This window comes from Talpa europaea, assembly GCF_964194135.1.
Source record: "Talpa europaea genome assembly, chromosome: 12".
Taxonomy (NCBI): domain Eukaryota; kingdom Metazoa; phylum Chordata; class Mammalia; order Eulipotyphla; family Talpidae; genus Talpa; species Talpa europaea.
In genome coordinates this window covers 96,668,443-96,680,563 of record NC_140079.1, presented here as the reverse complement: position 1 = coordinate 96,680,563, position 12,121 = coordinate 96,668,443, and the positions used below count along the sequence as shown (strand labels likewise).

The 12,121-nt window shown below is 60.2% G+C and overlaps 1 protein-coding gene across 2 annotated transcripts in view; it reads left to right on the top strand.

Moving 5' to 3' along the window:
- The window catches only part of CLEC16A (C-type lectin domain containing 16A), a gene marked incomplete at its 5' end in the record, with an annotated part of 180,168 nt that extends 168,656 nt beyond the window's left edge, over positions 1–11,512 (top strand). For both annotated transcript variants that reach the window (XM_084249156.1, XM_084249155.1), the window contains 2 exons: positions 2,395–2,547; positions 11,026–11,512. In XM_084249156.1, coding sequence (XP_084105282.1) covers positions 2,395–2,547; positions 11,026–11,381 — 509 coding nt within the window. In that variant the 3' untranslated portion in view covers positions 11,382–11,512. The remainder of the gene's footprint in view (positions 1–2,394; positions 2,548–11,025) is intronic.
- Positions 11,513–12,121: the final 609 nt, after the last annotated feature.

The following is a 12,121-nucleotide window of genomic DNA, read 5'->3' as shown; positions in this document are numbered from 1 at the left end:
CTATTTAATGGCCGACACAGGCAAAAGCACGCTGTCACGATGACCAGTCGGTGGCTGAGCCCTCGTCCATTCCCAAAGGGAAGCAACTCCAGTGTCCTGAGTTCAGTTTCAGCCTCAACTCGGCTGCCCCCCAGGCTCCACCCCAGAGATCCTACGGGAATAAACCAGGGCTTTAAGGAGCAGGAAAGATAAGGCAACATTGCTTCAATAGAAAAATAATTTGAAAAAATAAATTCAAGTGCTAGACAAAAACCAATAGAGAGCAAACCAATAGAGAGCAAGAAGAAGAAGCCGTGTCTCAAGGGAGGGGTGACAGCCACGCACCCACCCTCTCTGCTGGGGTGTCAGGGCCACACAGCACCGAGCTCCCCGGCCCCTTCTGTCCTGGCTCTGAAGCCACCTCGGGGAAGCCATGTTGACACTTTGATTTGTTAGGGGGTGATTCATTTTCGAGGCAAGTAAATAGCTTGTAAACTTGGGGGTTGACCACTTGAAGTGATTAAGAAGGAAGCAGCTGTAAAGCTGGCTCTCAGGGATTGTGGCCGATTGCCCCGGGGAATCTCCCTGCTGGTGTTTGGATTTGCCTCCGTATCCGCCATTGGCAATCTAAGGGCCTCCCCACAGCCCCCTCCCCTCACTCACACACTGGTGCACACGCTCATGCACACACACACACACACACACACACACTGCCTCTTGCTGAGCACCAGGCGGCTGTTCTGGCTGGCCTCCTACAGGAGAGCTGTGAATTGAGCAGCAATGCCTTCACAGTGCCCGCAGCCAGGAGGGCCTCCCGGGGCACAGGTAGAAATCCCAGTCTCTGAGGAGTTGATCCATAGACAAAAATGCTTGCACACGTTAGGACAGCACAGCGTTTCTGCAGTGGCCAGTTGTGGGGTCTCCCTAAGTCCTAAGGGAGTCTGCAAGCACCTTGTATGCCCATCCCCCAGCCAGGCCCTGTGCCCGCCCCCCAAGGAGGCTCAGGGAAGTGCAGAGACTTGCCCAGGCCCCTCAGCTGAAAGTGAGCAGCTCAGGGATAGAAGCCAGGCTTTCCTGGGGTCCAAGCCCGAGTTCCGTCCTCTGCCCCTTTCTCTCAAGAACCAGAGAGTAAAATATTCAGGCTTTTCATGGCATATGGTCTCTGGCAACTACTCAGAGCAGCAGTGCAGCCCCAGACAGTCTAAGCAAAGGACTGTGGCGCTGCTCCCATAAACTTTATTTAGCGGTCGTAGTTTACAGACCTGTTTGACATCCTGCGCCTTCCTGAGTTCTGAGGTCAGGGCCTGGAGAACCTTCGGGAAGAAGTATCAGTGAGAGCTGGACTGGGTGAGGTTGGAGCAGTGCAGGTGGCATGATGAGGTTTGGGCTGGTGGGGGTGAGTGTGATGGGGGGGTAGAGAGGCTTGATGTGAATGGCCAGAAAGGTGGGGTTCTCTCTCTCAGCTGGAAGGAGACCTTGCCGCCCATCACCCCCTCACATGGCCATGCCTCTGAAGCAGCAGGGTCTGCTGAGCCCCACTACCCTGGGCAGCCCTGCCCAATTCCTGGGGGCTGCAGCAGGAACCACGGCTCCGTATCAGTCCCTGGGTCCTGTGGGAGTTTTCATGTATTTAGTGAACAAAATCACTAACTGCAGCCTTTTAGAAAAGCAGACTGGAAAAGGGGTGCAGACTGCAGGACGACACGGGTCCACAGGCCCCCAGGTTTGTTCGGAAGGGCCTCCCTTCACTATCGAGACCGCGATGCTCTCACCTCACGCCAAGTCCCGTGTTCCCTGCACGCGGGGCTGAAGAGCGGCGGTGATGAGCCCCACTAGATGCTGGGGAAGGTCGCACAGAGTGTGGCCGCGTGGGCCCAGTGGGGAGCCAGGCTTTGCCCAGGTCTGAACATCTCTGAAATGGGAGCTCGTCCACTCCTCGGTGCGGGGAAGGCCCATCCGGTCCAAGCCCAGATCTGCCGCAAGGCCCATGGAGCCTCCGTCATTGTAGCTGCCAGTTCCTTTCCTCCGCGCCAAAATGGGCCAACTTCTCCGACAGGGCGACTCAGGGACCCGCTGCCAGCCTTGGAGCCGTGGGCAGAGTTCTCGCACGTTTGCACAGCCCGAGGCTACCCCGAGGAGGCAGAGTGAGCCACACCTGAGCGCCGGGGCTGTGTCCTCTGGTGCTCCCTTTCCCCTGGAAGACCCCAGAAGAGTTCGCGGGTGTCCACTCAGCCCCACGACCGCGAGGTCAGCTCTTTCCAGGGACAGCGCCACATTTCCCAGGAGCTGGGTTTGGGTCTTACAGCCTTTGTCTGAGACCCCAGCCCACCTGGGAGGCGGGGGCTCGCATGCACACCGCTGCCCGGCGGCCAGCTTGTCTCCTCCCTCCCGGTCAGCCTCCGCCTTCTCTTGCAGGCTTCGCCGTGGCCCAGTGCATAAACCAGCACAGCTCGCCGTCCGTGTCCTCGCCGTCCGCCAGCGGGAGCCCCAGCGGCAGCGGGAACACCAGCCACTGCGACTCGGGAGCCAGCTCTGTGTCCACCCCTTCCGTCTCCCAGAGCCCCACAGGTATGGCCGAGGGCCACAGGGGCGCTTGGGCAACCCAGGGACCCCTCCCGTTGATTGCTGACACTCCCTCTCCCCGCTGCCACCGGTTTGAGGGCGCTGCCCCTCAGGGCGTGTCCTGTGTCCACTCTAATGTATTGCCCATGCCCACTGGTTTAGCCCCCACAGGGGAGGACTCGCTCCTTTGCAGGTTGCAGAGCTGGGGGTCAGGAGGGCGGCGGCTGAGCCAAAATCCCCCCATTATCACCTCCAGAGTCTTGGGTGTCCGGAGGAGGCGCCTCCCACACCAGACTGATCGAAGCCTGGCGGGAAGTCCGGTCCCTGCTGATGATATTTCCTTCCATAACAAACCAGTTTCCTCTTTAAGTCTGGTGAAGCTCAGGAGTGACCAGGGGTACCCCTCGCCCCACTTTGAGAGTCTGTCAGGATAGGCTACTTGTGTCTTACCTCCCGGAACTTACACAAGTGCACACATGGCAGAGACCCCACAAGCAGGAGTCTGGAGTGGGTTGTGGGAGTGGGTGCCCCATGTGCTCAGCTGTCATGCCCCTCACACCGGATGATCCCAGGAGTAAAGACCCCAAGCTTGTTTCTTAACCAGCATGGCCCCTCACGCAGACAGAGGGGAGGCCCGAGCAGGCGCAGAGGCCTTGGCCTCCAGGAGAGACATGGAGAAGCCTGACCTCATGGGTCTGGCAGGCCCTGGGCACCCCTGCTAAGGGAGGCCCTCGGGGACTGGTCCACATGCCCTGTGGGGACGCTTGGCACCCTTCGCTGTTCCCGAAGGGTCTCCTCCAGAGCCTTCACTCGCCGGGCTTCGGGGCTCCTGACCCCACTCTAGAGTCCTTCACAGAAGAGACATGTCAGGCGTGAGCCACTGGGTGCCAGAGACTCAGAGGGCCCTCGGCTGCCATCTCCCCACTTCTGGCAGGTGGAAGTCTGGAGTTTCCAGCTTCTGTGTTCCCCGGCGTGGGGCCCCTGGCACGTCTCCCAGCCTGGGGTCCAGCGCCCACCTCCTCCCATGAGCATCTGTTGCCCCCGTCTCCTGTTGACGTTCATGGTTCCGGGCGTCAGGGTCGCCTCCAGCCCTCACTTAGCACCTGCTCCTCTTCCTGCGGGGCCGGGGCAGGCAGGCGCCCTCCCTGGGCCATTTCTGAGGCCCACCCGAGGCTGGCCGCATGTCCGGGCAGTGGCTGCTGCCCGACCCCGGCTCCTAGCTGGGGAGTTCAGACAGAACGCCCTGCTCCGAAGCCGGGCCTCCTCTGGCTTTGGGCCAAAGTGCAGGTTGTGTGTCAACGTGCTTGTGTGTGCACCATGCAGTGCCTGCGTCTGTGTTGTGTGCACCCGGACGTGCACTCATGCTTGCCTCCCGGGGTTGTTCTCTGTGCCTTTCTTTCACTTTTAGAGGCACCGCCAACAGCTAAGCAAACTCATGAACCATGGACTTCTTTGCCTAAAATCGAAACCAGAGGAGACCCACATTCTCCAAATCCAGCCCCTGGGTGCTCACCTGTGCTGGCCCCGCGCCAGGCTCAGGGGCTCTGGCGGATCAGTCGGTTTCCGTGGCCTCCCTCGGGCCCTCCATCCTAGCCCACGCCACCCCCACTCGGTTCCACTGACTGCTTCTCTCGGAAGTGCAGGGGCCGTCAGCCAGACCGCCGGGTAGCCAGGCCGTTCTGGCGACAAGTGACGGTCAGGCCACTCGGGTGTCTGCTCCCGCTTGGGGCGTCCCTGGCAGGCCTGGGGAGGTAGGCAGGCAGGTTCCATTTTTATGCTGCCCAACCCTGCTGCCCGGGCCCAAGTGTTACGTGCACCCAAACATGTCCGAGGCCTGCAGACGCTAAAGTAACTCATCTTCCGATTAGCAGCTGGCCTCTCGGGCAGGTGCACCTTACTCTCAGCCGCGGTGACTGCGGGCATAGGTGCCTGGCCCCGGAGCCAGCCCCATCCCCAGGCTCATGAGCTGGGGCGGCAGGTTGCAGGACCTCCGGTCACTTACCTTGTGATGCCAAACTTCCAGGCCAGATTGTTCAACCTCCTAGCTCCTTCCAGAAAGCAGCACCCAGGGTTTCCGTGTTTCCCACCGGGCAGGACTTGACCAGATGGCTCCAGCGTCTGTGGGATATCCTACCTGGCAGGATAGGAGGGGGAGGCAGTTGTTGTCAGGCGGGTTTTTGCCCGTTTCCTGACTTGGCATGGGTCAGGCTTCTGTGCTCCTTCTCCCTGGCTGGGGCCTACCACAGTGGCCAGAGGCAGCCACCCTCGACCACAGTGGGGCGCCACGGGCCAATGCCTCTCCCCATCACCCTCCCAGCGGGGACAGCAGAGAGCAGCTGCCGCACAGCCAAGGGGCCGCTTGAGGGCACAGGGCTGACTCTTGAAGCGCACCTGTCCCTGTGCTTCCAGAGCCTCTGCATCCAGAAGGCTCCCTGCTAGGGAAGGCAGCTTTGCGGCCCACATGAGCAGATTTCTTTGCCCTTGAAGATTCACTTCACATGTCCAGGTGTTGGGGCGGGGGCGCGGAAGCACAGGTGTCACCCCACCAGGGACAGGCCGGTGGGCCACATCTCTTCTCCATGGTTTGAAACCTGGAGTTGCACAAAGTTACCTTAAAAAGCCCAGGGGGGCCACATGCTGTCTGCAGTGGATGCCCCCCAAGCTGAGCCCCGTGTGCAGGCATGGTACTTGGAGGCACTTTGCAGACACCCCCTCACGGAATCCTGCCCCACTCTACCACACCTGCATAGCTGAAAATCCAGGGGCTCTGGAAGCTCACACGGCTTGACCCAGAGGCAACAGCTGTGAGGAGGAGCCCAGTGTGAGCCTCAACTTGGGCAACCCACCCCACCCCACGTTCCGCTCCGAAACAACCAGTGGAACAGCCACACAGCTCCTGGGTCTACCTCGGCTGGCTCCCAGGGTGTCCCTGGCCTTGGCCTCGGCTTGGATCCTGGCCGGGGTCACTCAGGTGCACACTTCTCCTTCCCATGTGCCTGGTGCTCCAGCACCCACTGGAAAAGCCACAGCCTGGTCACAGGCCCAGCCTGACTAGGCTGTATGGGCTCCTGTTGAGGGGAGACCTGGTGGTCCCCCGAAATCAGCAGCAAGAGTAAACCCCAGAGGGCCACTTCTGCCAGCCCAAATGGGTTCATCCCCAAATGAGGGCATGAAACTGAGGGCCAGATATGTTTTCACGCTGTTGGGGACCATCTGTTTCCTGCCGGGGTTGGTTTGTAAGAGGCCCAGTGTCCCGCTGAGCCTGTGGCCCTCAGACCTACCTCAGTAGTTCCCGCCGAGCGGGCCTCCCTCTCGGCCTCTTAGTGGCCCGTGTCTGCATCTTATCTATGACTTTGGGTCCCCTCCCCCACATGTTAGCTTTTTCTAACTGGGTTTTGAGTCCCTACTACGTGCAGGCTCCGGGGACACAGGGCAGCACAGAGCATGGAACCTCCAGGCAAGCGGGGTGGGGGGTGGAAGGGGGTGGTTTCAGGGTTCATCTGTGACCCTCACAGATGCTCACAGACTATGATGAAGGCATATAGGGGGCTTCTGGGGAGATGTCCCTTCCACGAGCCCAGGAAGGATGTTGGCGCCCTCTGTGCCAGCAGCACCTGCTCCGCGTGCCCGAGACAGAATGTGGACACTTGTGAGGGGCTTTTCAGCAAGGGCTGTCCCTCAAATCGGGCCAAGAGATGCTGCAGGCTGCAGGGAGGGTCAAAACTGAATTCCTTGGTAACCAGGGGAACCAACCAGAAAGAGTGGGGAGCGAGGAGATTTTATCTGCAGGGTCAGTCGTTTACCTGTCTGGTTTTAACACCCGAAATGAGAGGCCACCTGTTCCCACCGTGCTTGACAGAGGAGCCGTCGGGCCCCCGGTCCCAGGGCAGAGCTGGGCGCCGGCTAGGCGGGCGCGCCCAGGAACCCGGCGGCGCGTCGCCCACTCGTCGGCAGAGCTGGCCTGGTAGGCCTCAGCTTGTTCCGCAGTGAGAAAATTACAGGGTTGAGTCAGCATATTTTCCCCCTTAAACATATTATGGTTTTGAGAAGCCGAAATTGTAGAGAACATATGGCGGGAAAAAGAAAATAGACCCAATTTTGGAACCAATTGTGGAACCAGTAGGAATATCTTAGAAAGATTTTCCGTGTCACGCCCATGTGCACACGCACACACGAGGCATATGCGCACGCGCACACCCACGTGCCCACTCACACCCAGTCTCTCCGTGGGATTCTGACGAGAAATCTGGCCCCTCGGCAACAAACCTGTGACCCACCCGAGCTCCCTCTCAGGCCTCTGCCCCCAACCTCCAGGCTGCTGTTTCCCACATGTTCTAGGAGGAGGATGGAAGAGTGTGTGTGGAAACGTAGAGTCTGAGTAGAGGGAGGGGCTGTCCCCATGTCCACTGTAAGGCACGCGGAGGCTTGAGCTGCGGCCACCTGGACTCATCCTCAAGGGTCTAGAGAAAGGAGGAGCTTGGTTCCCAGTGGCCCAGCAGCAGGAGCCCGCAGAACCCCCTCCCCACATCCCAGCCCACCGTGTGAACGGAGGCCCGCACCCCAGCGCCCAGCCCCATGAGGGCTGACTGAGAGCTAGCCATGCCCCTGACCGTGGCCAGGCGGGACTTTTATGGACAGAAACCGCTCGTCAGATGGGTGCGTTTTCCTCCCCAGCATCTTCCGAGGCACCTTTTTGTGGTAAAATACACACACCACAAAGTGTAGCCCCGTGCCCATCTTTAAGCATAAGTACAGCCCGGAGGCAGTAGCCACTTGCACCGTCTGTCCTGCACCTCCACGTTTGGTGTCGTCGCTCTGACTTGAGTCCGTGCTTCCTTCCTGGCGCCGATACTCTGGACATTTTTGCTCCAGTCGGTAGAACCCGCCCGCGGCCACACGGCACCTTGGCTCAGATCTTCCTGCTGCGGTGCAGTCTTGGTTTTCAAGGACACGGGTCCCTGGGCCTCATCCCGAGAGCACTGGCCGGCGGCCGGGAGGGGGATCGCAGGGTGCCCCTCGTGTCCGAGGCCCTCCCAGAACTCACAGGGCCACGCTGCAAGCTTTAGTGGGCGACCCCAGGGGCTCCGAGACCTGCTTTCACGAGCTGGGTTGGCTCCGGCCCTGCACTCACACAGCGTCCCCTCCCCAGACTCTCGTGGGGTACCCGACTTTCATCCTTCCCTGCCGGCTCACACCTAAAACTGGCAGGCGATTGTGTTCGTCCTCCCAGAGGTTTCGAACCGAGATCAGCTGCGCTGACGACCCCGTCTTTCTTTCCCAACAGGACCAAACTCACCGTCTTTACCCCGATTGAGTCCCACGCACGAGCCACTTGGTTCCTAGCTGTCCCGACCCCACCTGGTCCCAGGGAGCGGAGTGGGGGTGTCCCCGGCGTGGGGGGCTGCACTCCACACACCCGCTGTCACGAGCTCCCTCGGGGCACCCCCCTCCCCTCGCGCTCTTGTCGATGCTTGGTGTCCATTGCTGCTCTGTGTCCCCCTCCATGTCACTTCCTCTGTCCCATTGTTAAAGGCTTTCTATGATCTGTCGCTGTGTTTCCCTCTAGTCAGGAGTGGCAGGAAAGGACGCCGGCGAGTGTTCAGCCTGTCGGAGGCCGACAGGCACGGCGGCCACTGGGTTTAGTGCTTCGACCGGCAGCTGTCACGGCAACTCCCGCACGGTCCACGCAGGCAGGTCTCCTCCATTAGCCTCCGTGGGCCCAGCCGCCCCCGCCCTCCGCGCTGCACCCGCCACCCGCAGGGCCTGCATACAGGTGGAGCCCAGGGGGCCCCCAGGACACCCCGCGTGAGCCCGGGGGGCACCCGAGAGCCGCAGCGGGTCCCCTCCTCCCCTTCCCCCACAGGCCTTCACGGCCTCGCTTGTCTGAGGAGCCATCCTTTAAATCCCCCGGCCCTTTACCCCACGTCAGCCTGGAAATGTCCCCCAGTTTAGGCCACCAGGGTTGGGTGACTTTTCAAAAAGCAACCAAAAAGTGAATTAGCTTCTTTTTTGTCTTTTCCTTTCTCCCTGACCCTCCTCGAAGCTGAGTGATGGATTCAGCCACGTTGCAGCCAAAATCCTAATGCTCAGCCACCGTGGCTGGACTGGGGCGCATCCCCCTCCTTCAGTGCTCCAGACGCCCCTGCCCAGCCTCGGTGGGCCCCTCCCCGCCCCCGCCTGGCAGTCAGGAGCCTTTTGCCTTCTTTTGCGTTTCAAGCCACTTCCTCTGTGCTTTGCCCCCACTCGCTATGCTGTGCTGTGCCTCCTGCCCCCCTCCCCCGCCCACGTCACGCAGCCCCCACCCCAGCCTGAGCACCGCAAACCCAGACTTTCATTGGAAATTGCCACTCGCTTGACAAGGGTCAGCCAAGCCCCTGCCCCAAAGCTGCAGACCAGCTTCGAAAGGGACCAGCCTAGGACACAGAATCTGCTGCTGGGGGTCACTTTGGGGCAGGGCCAGGGAAACCTGGGGGTCTGGGGATTCCCGCTCCAGCCTCCCCTCCTGGAAGTCAGTGTTCCCTGACCCCAACTTGTAACTCAAGACTCTGGCCCAGCGGGGCAGCAGTAACCTTTGCCCTCGACAGGGACGTGAGCCCTTGCCGGCCCAGTCCTTCTCCCTGGTGGAAACCCGGCCAGGCTCTCCCTCTTCCCCTCTTGTGTATGGGGACATCACGTTCAGGAAGCAGTTCTGAGTTCCTAGGGAGTGCGGTGGCTGACGGGTGAAGAAATCAGTCTATTATTTCAGGGAAAAAACACCCCTTTAATAAAACTGTTAGTTCTTTTCCTAACGACAAAATCAGTTTTGTGCATGTGGTGTTGTTTGTTGGTTCTTTGTTTTTGACAACTTTCCCGCATCCTTGATTATCCTCACCCCCAAATGCCCCAGTAGGGGTGGGGGAAGAGGTTTGCAGCCTTTTTGAACATCTACATGCAAAAGCAGGCAGGGGGCCTCCAGCCGCAGTTTAGAGGAGCCCCACCCCAGGAAATGCTACGCAGATGTCTCCAGGTGGCACAAAAGCGCCTTTCCGAGGATTCGCCATTTCTGAGTTGCCCGCAGTGATGCAGTCTCCCCGAGGGGAGCTGGAGGCCCATGCTCAGAACCCCACGTCTGATGCCCAGCAGACCAGCCCCTCCCCACAGACTCCATACTGAAGGGTGCACCTTCGCTGAGGCCCAGAGAAACCGGGGTGCTCTCAGAGTGCTGCTCCACACGCCTGGGTGCGGCTCACCCCCAAATCACGTTCCGCTCGTGCTCAGCCACCCGCCCCGAACCAGGCCGACCCCAAGCCCCACGCAGTCGGTGATTTTCCCTGAGCCCATTTTTCTAAAAACAAAAACAAACAGAAAACCGTCTACGAAGCCGTGAGTTGAGCCCTGTCAGAGCCCCGACTCCCCCAAGTCTCGCGGGGGGCAGCGGGGGGCAAGCCTTGGGAGACTGGGTGTGGCCCTGAGCTTCCTGCCCGCGCATCCTCTGCCTCCTCATCCCACCTGTGTGCCCTTTATTTTGCTCCCGGTTCTTCCATCCTTTTGCTCTGTGTTCCATTTGTGCTTCTGTTTTGTTTTGGCTTCACGTAAAAGGAAAAAAAAGTCTGACGTTGTTGGACTCCCGTTGCGTCCCAGGACATTCCTAGCACCCCAGGCCCGGCATGCTTGCCCGCCCTGCTGCCCGAGGGCTCGTTGCCCCACGACTTGTTGCACATAAAAAATTTGCTTTCAAGCAAGAGACCCACAGCTTCCTTAGCAATGTTTGTAAATTACCACCCTCTGGAGTTGGGGAGATGTTTTTCCACCGTGGACCTCAGGCTCTCGGCTGGTTCACCAGGAAGCAGATGGGTAGATTGTAACCCAAACAAGGATTTTGAAGAGCACCGAAAAAAAGGCATGGCTGCTCTGAAAACAACAGCATCCGTCATCAGGTGGAGCCTCCCGCGTGGTTTCTCGAGTGGCCCCCACGGCCATAGCGCCTTCCTGGGCGCTGACTCAGCACTCAGAGCAGGAGACAAACCACATCCAAGATTTTGTTTTGGTTTTGCAAGCTGCAGAGAATTCCCTTTTTTTCCCTTTACTATGGCAGTGGGTTTCTTCTTGGGCAAATGCCACTAGGTGTAGACACCCAAGCCTCTTTTCCCCTGAACGCGTGTTCACCACCAGGCGGGGGGCCCTCGACTCACCCCAGCACAGCCTGCCTGGGCTGTTCCCCAGCACCCGGGAACTGCTTCCCTGATGCGCCCCTACCTTGCCTCACAAGTCAGGGTGGCCCTGAGCCCGACGGGCTCTCCCCCGGCCCTGTGGAAGACTGGATGGGCCAGCCTCTGTGCCCCAGAAGGAGAAAGCGGAGACAAGCTTTTCCCCCAAGAGCAGCCATCTCTTCCCTCCCCACCCACCCCCCAGCTTTCCCTGGGCCTGTTCAGGACGGGGCGGGGGTGCGGCGTGCGCAGAGCGTCTCAGAGCTAAGTGTGCCTTTGGTTTTTTCCCCTCGCCCAGATGACTCCCCGACGACAGAACCGCCTCAGCCTAACCCCCCCGACCAGTTGGTGATGGTCAGCGAAACAGAAGCAGAGGCCCGGCCCAGCAAGACGCTGGCTAGGAGCGCAGACGTGGAGACCGCCAACCTGTCCCCCAGCCTCATCCCCGCCCAGCAGCCCACCATCTCCCTGCTCTGCGAGGACACTGCCGACACGCTGAGCGTGGAGTCGCTGACCCTCGTCCCTCCTGTGGACCCCTGCAGCCTCCGCACCCTCACCAGCATCCCCCCGCCGCCCACGCCAGCCGCAGCCGGCACCGCCGCCCCCGGGGAGGAGGCCGCGCGCCCTGAGCCGGAGGCCGCGGCCGGGCACTGAGCCGGCCCTCTGTGCACAGGGCCCTGGCAGGGACACGCCGGGAGCCCCGAGCTTCCCCGAGGCCCCAGTGACCCTCGCAGCCACCTCTCCCTGCCCTCGGGGCTCTTAGAATTCAGCTTGGAGCCTCTTTGCGCACAGGCGGGGACCCGCGGAGCCCCCACCCCGCGACCCGGGCGACCCAGCAGAGGGGGCTCCGGGGCTCGGGGCTCGCTGGCCGGGTGGCAGGACGGCCGCTCCCAGCCCCAGAGCTTCTCCGTCATCGTCCCCAGTACGCGCAGAAGCAGCAGGCCAGGTCACTTTGAGTAGAAATTTGTAGAACTTAGATAAGCATCTCCTTTGGATATTTATTTCTGCTTTTGGCAGCAGATGAAAAACATTTATTTAAAAAAGTCTTTTAAAACCAATCCAAAAACACCCTCCGCCCTCACGTTGGATGCCGTGTGAGAAGACCTCGTTTTCGTTTTCCCTTGAACTTCCAGCGTTTTTGCTTCAGAGTCCCTGGCCTGACCTCGGCCGTTTTCCTCAAGGATTCTTTCTTCTGTAGGACTCGCTCACTCCGCAAGCCGGTGGAATGATCAAGTACCTTCTTGGAAAGCCTAGAATATTTTTTAAGCCAAACTAAAGAAGACGTATTCTCAGGTACACACAGAGCCGAGAGCCGGAAGCTTCTCGGCCGCGGCAGCCGGGAGGCCCGGCGTGACCTGAGGACCAGCCCGGGAGAGGGGCGGGAGGCCAGCTCC